A 12,849-nucleotide genomic window follows, 5' to 3' on the forward strand; every position below is an offset into this window, starting at 1 on the left:
CAGGAACACGAGAGAGGAGCTTGGCAACGGCACTGTGAATCCGCTGGCCTCCACCCATCGCAACCCACGGGCATGTGCCTGGGAGAGAAGCATCAAACATTCACTCTACAAAGACTGAAGGAAGAAAAAAACCTCCACCCAACCAAACATTTGTACCAAACTCCGGCTTTTTCAGATTCATGCTTTTGAACTTCTGCCATCAACGTGCACGTGTACTAATGAGGAATTCATTTGCCAACACTGCCAGCGTCACAAAAAGAAAGGAAAAAAAAGAAAACAGCCACACTGCGCCCTCTCTGTTCTCCCCGTTTCCAAGGAGACTGCAGCACATTGGTATTCTGAGGGGACACTTCATAAGCAATTGCGAGTGAAAGAAAAGTGAGATGGCGAGAGATGGAGAACAGAAATGGTAAAAGATACATAAATGTGCTTGGGTAAATAGTACAGTGACATGTTTAAGCAACGAAGAGTTCCAGAAAGAGATAAGATGCAACATGCAGACGTGGAAAAACACATCCATGTCAAGTCAAATAACACTATGTGATTAGACGTGTGTGTGTGTGTGTGGCCTTTCGCTGGACGAGATCCGTGTTCTGCATGTAAGCAATCACGCAGTGTAATGTTGATCCAACATGAAACCCCTACGATGTTTACAGGCGTGAGTCATGCACATGTGAAGACAAGAAAAGCTTTCTTACCCATGAATTCAATGCCCAAGTGGTCTGATGTTCCAGGCAGCAGGAAGGAGATAAAAAGAGAGAAAAAAACAGACGTTACTGACGATAGACCCATTGTGTCAAAATACAGAGCTAGCCACAGTGCGAACTTCTGCAACAATCACATAGAAGAAGAAACTAGATGTTAGTATTGTTACCAGGAATGACACATGCGAACGCAATCTAATGGTTTTATTTTCTGTCCCATCTTCACCTTCATATTAACATTTCTGTTTTTACACCAGAAAAACCAGAAAAACAGTTCCTATAATCTTTGGGAACTATGTTTTTTTATATTTTATCTGTTGCTTTTGCATAGTTTATTCATATTGTTTGTACATTGTTGAAATTGATGGATAAATTAATCTCAGTTAAATGATTACGATTGATGAATTTATTTTATCATTTTACCCAACAAATCAAAGATTTCTTCTTGAGTTTTATGGTGGTTGGTAGACCAACTGAGATAGTTTATGACCAGCACCAATTGGACTAGAATAAAAAAAAGTCAAAGATTTCCATCAGTTATGCTCGTTGTTATGCTGTCCAGGCTGTTTCTGTGGGGCAGTTTGTGCCACTGCAACGCAACCTCGTATATTTTACTGAAAATATACGAGTATAATTTCAATTTCTTGAAATTGTACACCACAGTTAGAATTGGTTAAGCTTTTTTTGAAAGCACAGTTGGTAAACTAAGAGGCTAATGTAGCAGGTGTGCTTAGCAGCAGCCTGTGTGCTAGCTAACCAAGTACATGCTAATATCGTCTTGTTAGACAGTCCGTTTTGCTGACTGTCTACAAAGAGCGGATCAACAGAGATAATATTGTCTACAATAAACATTTTTACTGAAAATCACCTGAGGATATTTATTCAATACTTTGTTTTGTGTTCTACCATGTATTTGTTCAAAATACTTAAAATGACGGAACCTTTTACAGTTACCCACTTACTTCTTGTGACTAAGGCAGAATTTTAGTCTCAAAGATAATATAATCTATGTTATTTAGAATACGTATAACCAAAATGATCAATGTATTATTTTATTTTAACAGCAATTATACATTTATTAATATTTGAGTTAATATAACACAGTTAAGGCTACTGCAGACAGATAATAGAGAAAAGTGGAAAAAAACAATTCCTTTGTGTACAGAGGGACAGTGTCAGATGAGCATGAACGGCCAAGGTAACAGATCAAATCATATTGCATATATTTTAAAGGACATTTTAGCTGGAATATCCCTGGCTATGGTCACAGCTAAGGTCATTGCTAAGTATTAAATGTATGGAGAATGGGTATTTTTCAGGCCATGAAAACTTGTTGAACATTTTCAGCTTAAAGTAAAAAGAACTTTTTTATGGTAATCTCAACTCAAGTCACTCCCAGTGTAATTGTAGCTGTAACCTCGGTGTTTGTGTTCAGAGTGGTGTGCATTCAAAATGAAATAATTTAGTGCATGTCTAGACTTATTCATTTTTACTGTCTCCTACAATTCTTATGTAAAAAAAATATAATGTAGTGGAAGCAGTAGGGTGTTCATGGATTGTATCAGACATTAATGTTTTTATGCTTGTGTTTTTGTCAAAATGCAGGTATTTTTTTCATGGTCTGAAAACATGTTTTATTTAAATAATAAAAAAAGCATAGAGCATAAACAATGCTGAAAATGTGTTTTGTGAAAAAACAACTTGGTCTGACAGAAATGAGTTCCAGTTCAGAGGCATAATCCACTCAGCATTGGCATGAATGTCATAAATTTTTATGCTTTTTATAATTTATTTGGAACATTTATTTAAAGGTAAAGTTAACATAGAAGTTCAATGATATTTGAAATCAAAAGTATGAAGCAAGTTTGAATTCATGGAGGATTTTTCATACCTCATGCAAGGTCAAAACAAAACATACAGACTAATGCGAATAAAAGTAAAGCAGTCTCAGCATTATGATATCACCACCATGCTGAGCTACATGTTTCTTTGGAAAACTCACATTGACAAAATGTGCCATTGTGCAAACAGAAAATAAAGCTAGAGTGAATGATATGCTACATCTTTAAAGCCAGAACTTTCTCTGAAACTCTACATTGATCCAACAATGTAAAACAATTAAAAATGTTTGATTTCAGTTGTAGAACTTAAAAGAAGATTAACTACATTAATTTCTCTGATTTCTTCATTCATGTGTTTTGTTGCTCAGTCATTCAGATGTATGAACATACTGGCAACATGTTGGTAAAATGACTTATATTGTTGATTTTAGCTCATAATACAACAACCACCAAGAGTATTTTTACAGGTTACAGAAAGAAATACAAATGATCATAAAAACACCTGTTTGGTGACTTATTGAGAGTTATAAACTGACAGTTTTGTGACTAGCTGTAGCAGCTAACTAATGCTAGCTTGTACATAGACAAAAATTGGAGACTCGGTTTGAACCTTGTTATTTATTCTTCCTTTTTTATACTCTCGTGTAGAAATTTTGCTTCCATTTTAATTTTTAAATGTAATGTTTGTGGAGTTAAAATCATAGGCTAAATCCATCAGCTAGCACACAAGCGCTAATGGAGAGCACTTAAAATATTAGGGTGGTAAACACCTGCTTTTGGTAGCTGACATTTTAAGAATTGCACACACCTTCCATTTTCAAAGCCACAACAGAGAAAATAAAACATCACCTTGTATTGTTTCAAATTATCTCAGAGAAACCAGAGGTTGTTAGTAATCATGTCCAAAGTTGCTCACATATTTGACATTAAATGCCTCATTGCATTTCTGTTTGCACAGTAAAATAGCTTGTAGGCTTCCAGTGCTAATTGAAACACCTAAAACATGGAGAACCTGATTACTCTCTTGTGTGTAGTGCAATTTCTCTGATGAAAAGGAAGAGGCAAAACACCCTTTACTGCTCTTACAGGTTGTGCTTTTATGCTTGGAAGCTATTTGTGACCTTGTGCAGTTAGTGTACAGAATTTCCTTCTGCACACTAACTCATTGGTTCGTCCCTAAATATAAGTACCTGGCTTCACTTGAAGAAGTTCTAAAAAGGAAAGGCAGGGAAACGTTTGCAGTAAGCAGCTGTGACATGTTTTGCACTTGCTGCACTGGAAATATCCCGCTTGCTGACATGGTAGGATATAATCTATGAGAAGTACAGATGTTTGGCTTTAACCACACTGACAGGCAGTGACTTTATCTCCTGAGTAGCCCTGTGTAACATGGTGGTGGGTGAGCTGGTCTTTCTAACGCTCAGTTCAATCTGACCTAAATCTTATCAGGCGATGTTAGCCTATCATTTTTCATGTCACCAGTGACGCAGAAAGCGCCCTCCGATGCCTGAAAGGATCCACTGAACGTGACAGATATTATCTTCACTCTGAAAAATATGAGTAAACCGTCAGCAGTTTCTCTCTGTTAATAAAAGAGGGAAGGAATACTAAACCAACGGACTGCAGCAGAGGAACAGCTCTGCAGGCTACTCATCTGGTCTTTGAGGTCACCCTGGTGCCCACGGATGACCTTTTGGTAACCCCTGATCTAAAATATTCCGTTGTAGATCTAGATGAGTGTTTAGCTTCTCAAGTCTTTGTGTGTTTTCTTCCAGAACTTCATCGACCCTGTCAGATGTGCTCCATGGTCTTCATGATGCTGTTTGTTGAATAATGTTCCCTAAAAATGAACAGCTGGTTTTAATACATCAAATTCCACATAGGTGAACTATTTTCCCTAATAAGGTGACTTCTAGAAGCAACTGGTAACTTAAGAGTATCAGAGTAAAGACTTGCATCATCTTCTAGTGAACACAACTGTGTGGGTGCTGTATGTTTAGCCTCTGTGACCTTAGCCGCTTCTCTACAACCAGAAGAAATAACGACATGATCTGTTCTTTGAAACTCTGCACTTTTTAGTGCTTTTGGGTGGATCTGAAAGCGCTGCCGTTGGGTTTGCAAACTCAATTTCCCATGGAGCTCAATGAGTAGAGCCTAGCACTAAAGCTGCCAAGGTTAGGGATTTCATTTTCTGCACAGCTCTGTGGGTAAAGTATATATCAGGGGCGGTACTGTCGAGATATGAAGCTTTAGCTCCCATTGGGGCAAACTGTACTCATGATCTATGCACTCTTGCTAGGGTAAACCTCTTTAGATGGAAGGATCCACAAAGTGTCAACTCTTAAATATGGTCGGTGGAAAATTAATCATTGCACAGCCAAGAGATGCTGCTGGGAAATAGCATATCGGAATCAAAAGACATCATGGCGAGATCAGCAGGGGACATGCTTTAAATAAAAACTACATTTACCTTAACTCACAAAAAGGTTTTTCCAGCACATCATGTAGGGGTAAGAAGGATCAGGGTCTTACTATTGGAAAAACTCAGATGTAATTATACACCATCATTAATAAAACCTCTAATCATTACAACTAAAAAATAATATAGAGTGCTTTTTCACGATGCCTTCACAGGTTACATGTGTGATTGCTCAAGAACGCAATGAAAGTATCATAAAGTCAACAGTTCAAGACAAAATGATGATTCTTCCTTCTAATCTTCCCATTTATACACAACGACTTCAGTCTGTGTTTGAGGTGATGACTGAAATCAGACTTGAGAACAAGAAACGCTGCTGTTGATCCCAATGTCACAATGTTTCAAAGTGTCAAGAATTGGAGTGAGAAACACCATCATGAAAATTTAGAGCTTGGCAGAGGCAGGAAGTGAAAGATTTAAAAGACATCAGTGGATATCTGTTATAACTCCAGAGCAACTGGAGTCATGTGAACTAATAAATGATTTAGCCAAGTCAGGAATTCTCAAGGAAAACAATCACCAGAGCTCTGCAGCTAAACACACTGCAAGGTTTTNATTATTCTCTAACATTGACTTAGATTATCTGACACAAGGGGCTATATTAGAAATGAAACAATATAACACATATTATAAAACTTATATTATGTGTTATAACATTCACCGGCAAAGTTTACACAGGTGGTAAAGACTATTATTTATATGTAATTCTTATCTCTGTCAAAGTAAGATACATCCCAAATCTTCTGTTTTTGTTTTGAAGGTTTCCTAAAGACACGATGTGAGGAAGAAGAGGGAGATATCTATAAGGAGAGACGGATTCACTGCAGCACGGATGAATCTCGCATCGGATTTTAGACTCAATCTCTGCTGCTGAATCTCTGAAGCTAGAAGTCGTCGACTGAAAAACATATCTGTGTCTGTCTGTCTGTATGTATGCATACACATAGATATAAACATGTATCCAATATATATTCTTCAGTATTAATCATTATTTATTTGTGTCATTATTAATATTTTTTATTTGTGTTTGTATAGTTATATAAATATGTATTGATATTACTAAATAATTTATTAAATAAATGATGAACGGCTGTGTGCTTTGTAATATGCTCATCATACATCAATATCAGAATATTCCATTCCTATTCTATTGTTATAGCCACTAAGCATATTTAAATATGATGAACTATGTATTAAAAACATACTTAAATAATACAATTGTTTATAAATGTAGCTTTGATAGATGTTTGAATATGGTTTCCAGTAACAAAAAAAAGTGTTTTATGATTGATTAAATGCGCTGATACGTCATTGTGCCTGCTAAACACATAACGCTGAGTGGAGTGGAGTACCGCTCCAAGATGGCCGCCCTAAATCTCGTCAGCAACAATAAGCGAGAGCGGTCCATGAAGGTCTATTCTTATAGTATGTCTATGATCTAAACATTCTAACTGACAATGTTTTTACGTTATTTTCAAGTATATTGTGTGTGTTTGTGTCATTAGTGTCAGAGACTAATGGGGAGGTTACGGTTTGGACTTTTTACTTCCAAAGCATGACGAAGTACAACAAGCCTCATAGCTTTACAGTGATTACAGTGACACCAGAGCGCAGCTGGTTTAGCTGACTGTTCAGGTTCAAAGTTGTTGCTTTTAGAAAAATATGACCGTGTTGCTTAAGGTCTCTGTGTTATTTCGTTTTATTACCTTTGCATGTTTCTGAGCTCGAATAGGACGGTGTTTACAGCAGTGTGTTCAGGCGGATCAGTTGCTCGGCTGTCTGGCTCTGGTCTGCTCTCTCGTTACCATAAACTCTTTCAGGCTGAATACAGAAGTGATTCCATGGAAATAACTCAGGGAGGCTCCTTTATTTACTATCCGTCTTCTCCAGTAGTTTTAGGCTGAAGAAGCTGATCCGGAGTGAAACGTTGCTGTGCGGCGTTAGCTTTAACTGGTAGCGACGAATATTTACAAGCCACCATCTTAATTCAGGGTCGCTTGGAAATTAGTGAAAACTTAAAAGCCCATTATTTTAAGAAGACAACAATGTTCATAGTATTGCTTTTTTGCGTCTGAAATACGATTTTGTCTTTTCTAGCTGTCATAGTAACTCAAAGCGGAAACAAGTGAACCGCATTGGCTCATGCAGATGTGCCATTAACGCCGTACGTGCAAAGAGCCTATTGACAGGAAGGAGGGTAATGAGAGAGGGGGGAAAGCATGCGGCAAGGGCCGCCAGGCCGGGAATCGAACCCGCGACAGCCGCGTTGAGGACCAAGGCCTACATATAGGCCAACCCCTTCGCCATCTCAGCACCCCACTGCAAGGTTAAAGATTAAGAAAATCTCCACTGCAGCAGAAGAGAGAGCGAAATCAAACTGAAGAATGCTGACAATAGACTAGAGAAAGGTTACGTGTTCTGGAGAAATGTTCTTTGGTCAGTGGAGAGAGGACCACAGCTCTTGGATGAAGATCTCTCAGTATTTGAAAGAGTTTGTGACACCAAGTACTTCAGGAAGGTTTTCATGACCTTCAAATGAAAAAGAGGCCCACGGCACCACAGATACTCCAACAGGCTTAACAGTGGGCATCAGGTACCTTCCCACATGTTACCACGTCTGACTTCTTCTGGTGCAGAATTATGATGCACATCTCATGTTGATGACGTGAAATTCGGATAAAATACAACATGAGTGTTCAGATTGCAGATGCTTTGAAAACAATCAGATCTGTATCTGATTTAGTTCCACATATGGAAGTGGCACAGATCAGATTTTTTTTAGGTGGGTGAAAAGATTAGAACTGGACCATTCAGATTGTGGTGAAAACCACAGACATTGGATTTGGGTTACACTGCCTGCGGTGAGAACGTAGTCCTAGTGCTAAATTACATTACGGTTATCTCTTAGCAAATTATAGTCTGAAAAAAGTTCTTTTTTACCTTTAGAGACAAATACTTTATAACAGCCCTGAATTAACTCGACTGTCATTGTTGAAAATTGACTATGAAAGTAAAACAGTGAACCTTCACATTTTCTCTGGTGTGTTTTGCTCCAATAAATAAATGACTAAATATTAGGAATTAATTTGGTTCTTCTGGTTAATCAAGGACGGTGGAGGCCAGAGTAAGACCTCCACACACACACAGACACACATGGACACTCACAAAGAGAGAGAGGGGGGCGTTGAAAGGCTGCCGGTTTTCCAGACAAAAACAAGGATGCAGCAAACACAGATATTCTCCCTTTGCTAAAGGCTGCAGTCGTGTTTGGAGCTGCTTGCAGTGTTGAAATACAAAAACTTCCACCAGATTTTTTATTAACAACACTGAAAGAGAAAGTGAGCTAAGGATAGAGGTCATCATCGTTTTACTGGAGAATATACAGTTACACTCATTTAGAGTTATCAATCATCTGCTGAATGTAGAATAAAAGCTGTGTTACAAACGGCTGTAAAGAACTTTGACAGATCCAAGGTTGTGTTTATCTGACTACCTGAAGGTAAATCCCCAAAAATCCCTGGGAAAAAGGAAAATTGTGAAATAACATTTTCAGTTAGTGTTTTTTTTTTTTCAGAAATATTTATAAATACTGCAAAATCAGCCACTTGATACTTAGCCTTGTGAAAGATGAGTAGACTAAATATAAACAGAAATGTATGTCAAGCTTTAAAATATTTGAATTTAAATTGATTAATGTGCTGAGACTAATCTCCATATGTTGGCTGTCATTTCCTGCTACTTTATGGTTGCTATAAATTCAATATATTATCAATATGTTCTGTAGTATTCACTGCAGGGATGCACAAAATATCGGCATCTGCATTGGTATCGGTTGATGTATGTAATTTTTTTTAACATATCGTGTTGCTTTGATACGTAAAACTGGGCCGATATTAACGACTAAAGTTTATTTCCATTTGGTTGTAGTTTATGTTTCAGGATGGGAAGGTTAAGGGTTGACAATGTGGTATTTGTTCAGTCATGCGACAGTGATAGTGAGTTACTTAATACCAATAAATATAGATTATCAATACACATTTTCACATCGGCACATGCTTCATTTATTATACTACTGTTTAAATCAATAGTAACTGAAAAATGTGTCCCAGTCTTTTTGTCAGTACATTTGTCATTCAAAACTCACAGAAAACAAATAGTGCAGATACTTTTAATAGTGCAGTTAAACAGCAGTTGTGTTTAATTATGTTTCTAAATATAGTGATATTAATTGATGTCCCAGTGGAACAAACAATGAAAAACATTCAAACTCTCTGTTTTGAGAGTTTAGAGTCAATCAGACTTTATAATTTTCATAGTTTTTTCTCTGTTCTATGGCATAAAATTTTAATAAAAATGTTAAAGAGGATGAACACTTTGAAAGGAAATGTTTAGAAGTATACAAATAAATTTGTCATACATTTGTTCCATAAGGATGTTAGTTTTCACTGAATAAACATACTTATTTATAGATTTTTTTAAAATTCAAAATTTTTTAGAGTTGTGCTCATGCTACTGAACAAACAAATATATTCTAACAGTTTTAGAAGTTTTGTATTGTGGTTGACCGGCATTCACATCATTCTGTATCTGTTTCCAGTCCATGCCAGAGCCAAAGTATAATGAATTCCTCCTCAGTTGATTATGTGCGTGCAGATCTTGTTTGTGCAGACTAATTCCCTGCTGCTGCCGCCTTTGTTAATACAGATGATGCTTGTTCTTCGGTGGCTCCAGGTGGAGCGCACCACACAAACACTCCCAGTCCTCACCTGTTTTAGCTCCCCCTGTCAGAAAATGAAATGGTTTACTGTGCAGATGGGCACGGAGGAGTGACATTATTATTTTCACGCGTGGAGAGCAGGCAGTTTGTTACATGCTTTCATCAATTAGTGCCCGCCAGTCTTTAGAGAAAGAATAAAGGCACTCTGACAGATGGTGGATCTGAAGGAACAGTGGCAACACCGAATAGCAACGGAACGTTGTCCGCGTTCGGTCTTCTTTTTCTCACTTTAGCTTGTTTGCAGCGCTGCTTAACGTTTAAGCAATTTTAATTTCACCAGTGTTTTAACAATCTGGTCTTTAGGGACAAAAGTTAATTCCACTTTTGATTGTGCTGCTCTTCAGTCTGCTGTTCTACCTCTGGTCACTGCCGCCCTTTAGGACAGACAGACAGGAAGCATGCTGGGGCATGCACCCAGCTGACAGGTCCTTGGCTCTGTGATGGGAGCTCGAAGAGTGAGTTCAAACATCCCAAACACTGCAGTCGGAGTTGCCGGTCTCAACGCTAAATCTGAATCTCATCTTTCACTGACCTGTTTCATTATTTCGTCATCTGCTCTCGGTCTTCTTTCACTCTTTGTTTTGTTTTTGCTGACAACCATTGCTGTGGCAACAAGGTATCTTGCAAAATAAAAAGTGTTTCATCTGCGCTGTCTGTTCCACATCCATAAATCAGAGTGGACAGGACAACAAGACAGAGGAGAATGCTGTTTCTGTGGCTCATATTACTTGTTCAGACTCAGAATGAGGAATAAGAACAAACCGTGGAGGCATTTTCATTGAGCAGAGATACAATGCTGTAGCAGACGTGACCAATACCGCCTTACTATCTAGATTATTCTCAGAACTCCCTTTAAGCATAAAACCAGTGGTTTCACAAGGCTAACTGAAAAGTTAGCTGTGCTAACCCTAAAGCATTCAGCATTTAGTGTTGAGCTAACACTAAATGCTTTAAACGTCTGAAAGCTGAAGGATTCTTAACATTCAATAACCAAAACTTCAACACAGATAACGAATTTTATTCAACTGAAAGCTTACAAAACAGAAAAATAAACTTAGAAGAAGCTAAGTGCACTAAGCATTTTCAAATTAAGCAAAAACATCTAAAGCACTAAACAGAAACCTAGCCCTGCTATTAGCGCATTAGAGGAAGTGTGTCCACAACTCCATACAACCCAGATCCAACCTGCCAATCTGAACAGACACATAAATACAGTTTCAAAATGAAGCAAGGCCACATTTTGAGACATAAAGAAGATTTTCCCAAAACAAACTAATTCAATGCAAGACAATAAAATAAAATATGGGTATAATTCATTATATCAAAACAAAACAGGGTAGAAATAATATAGTATGGACAGGGTACCAAAAAATATCAATATCACTTTGAATATGTGAATAAAAATTGTGATGTAACGCTGTGTGCAGAAAAGAATTATGTTGATTTGAAAACTCCCAGGTTCAATTTAAATGCTGTATGTATGCTTTTTAATAACATTAGATAAATTTATCAATGAGAATAAATCTGCTGCTTTTACTAACAACTGATGAACAACAAGGGCTCCAATCACATGAAGCTGCACTTTGCTTTTGTTTGATTTACTTTGCAGAGGTAGTTTTTCCTTTTAAAGTAAAGTAACTTTGTGTTTTGCTGCTTTGCAAGGTCAATCTTAACATCAGAGATATTCCTTGAAGCCTTAAAAGTGAATCAGCCAGAAATATATTCTTCAGTTTAACTATTTATGAAAGCCGAGGGAAATTTATTGAACTTTTGGAGCAAGAAAACAAACATGAAATGTCAGAAAGATAATAGTTTGTCCAAAGTTTTGAACATGTATGTCTGAAAGGAGTGTGCATTATCTAAATCAGTGGTCCCCAACCTTTTTACTTTTTATTACCGCGGACCGGTCAAGACTTGGAAATTTTGCTGCGGCCGGGGGTGGCGGGGGTCCGTCAGATAAGGCTGGTTGGTGTTTCCCTAAGTCCTGAATATACCCAATGTGGTAATTCTTGGCCCTTTTATCGCAGCCTGTGGGGTTTACCCTGACTGGGAATGAGAACACAACCTGTTGAATGTGACAGGAAGTCAATCAGAAAGCGCGGTGACGTAAGAACAGAGGGGAATCCCAAACAACTGACATATAGCGCAACTGAGAGTCTGGTGGATATCGGACATGATATGTGGAAATGTTTATTATTATATGTAAAGGTCGTTATATGTTTATTCAGTTAAAAATGTTAACTATGAAAAAACATGACTCACCTCCAAATCATAGTGCAGCAAATAGAGCGGCTGCTCCTGTCGTCTTTTATCCACAGCCTTTTCTTTTTGTTTCGTCTTTTATCTTTTAAAATGAATCCACAAACTATCACTATTGCTTCTACATCGTCATCCGTGTTTGGTCATTCTAAATTCCCGTATGTTATGTTGGGGGTTTTACTGGATTATCCTCTGGAATCGGGATGTTCGTGACTGGAATCGGTTCGTGTGGTGTGTTGCTCCTGCTGTGTGGCTGGAGACACGAACCGATCGAACCTGTTGTACTTTTATCAGCTCTGTGGTCACAGAGGTTTGGAGAATCAGCCGACAATTCTTAAATCTTGCCGTCTAAACCAGATTTAAGACTCACAAGCTCTACTCATCTCCTCTCGACCACTGCCCAAACGCTCCGACTCTGGTCACTATGGTAACGTTTATATATCCCTTCAAAATAAGATACAAATGTGCCACAAAGACGAACATTTTACTTTCGTGAAAATTTTAACTCACGATAACTAACGGAGCCCTGAGCTTGTTTCTCTGCAACGAGACGGTCCCATCTGGGAGTGACGAGAGACAATGACACCCGAAGTGTTGCTTATATCCACAGCCTGCTTGGTCTCTACGTGGTGAAGCAGTTTGAAGCTTCATTGCCTCATTAGCAGCCGGTCGCCGCATGTTACACAGAGCGGCTTGTGTAACATCCCGCTCTGTGGCATGTTACACATGCCACATCTCGGTCCGGGATAAATCCATCCTCCTGTCTCTTCTCTGGGCCTTTTCCCCTTC

General features: G+C 38.1%; 1 protein-coding gene across 1 annotated transcript in view; it reads right to left on the minus strand.

Moving 5' to 3' along the window:
* The window catches only part of LOC103151906 (pro-neuregulin-3, membrane-bound isoform-like), a 133,783-nt gene that overhangs the window by 60,136 nt on the left and 60,798 nt on the right, over nt 1-12,849 (minus strand). Inside the window, exon 6 of the mRNA XM_016681832.1 lies at nt 699-722. Coding sequence (XP_016537318.1) covers nt 699-722 — 24 coding nt within the window. The remainder of the gene's footprint in view (nt 1-698; nt 723-12,849) is intronic.

This window comes from Poecilia formosa, unplaced genomic scaffold (assembly GCF_000485575.1).
Source record: "Poecilia formosa unplaced genomic scaffold, Poecilia_formosa-5.1.2 Scaffold296, whole genome shotgun sequence".
NCBI lineage: Eukaryota > Metazoa > Chordata > Actinopteri > Cyprinodontiformes > Poeciliidae > Poecilia > Poecilia formosa.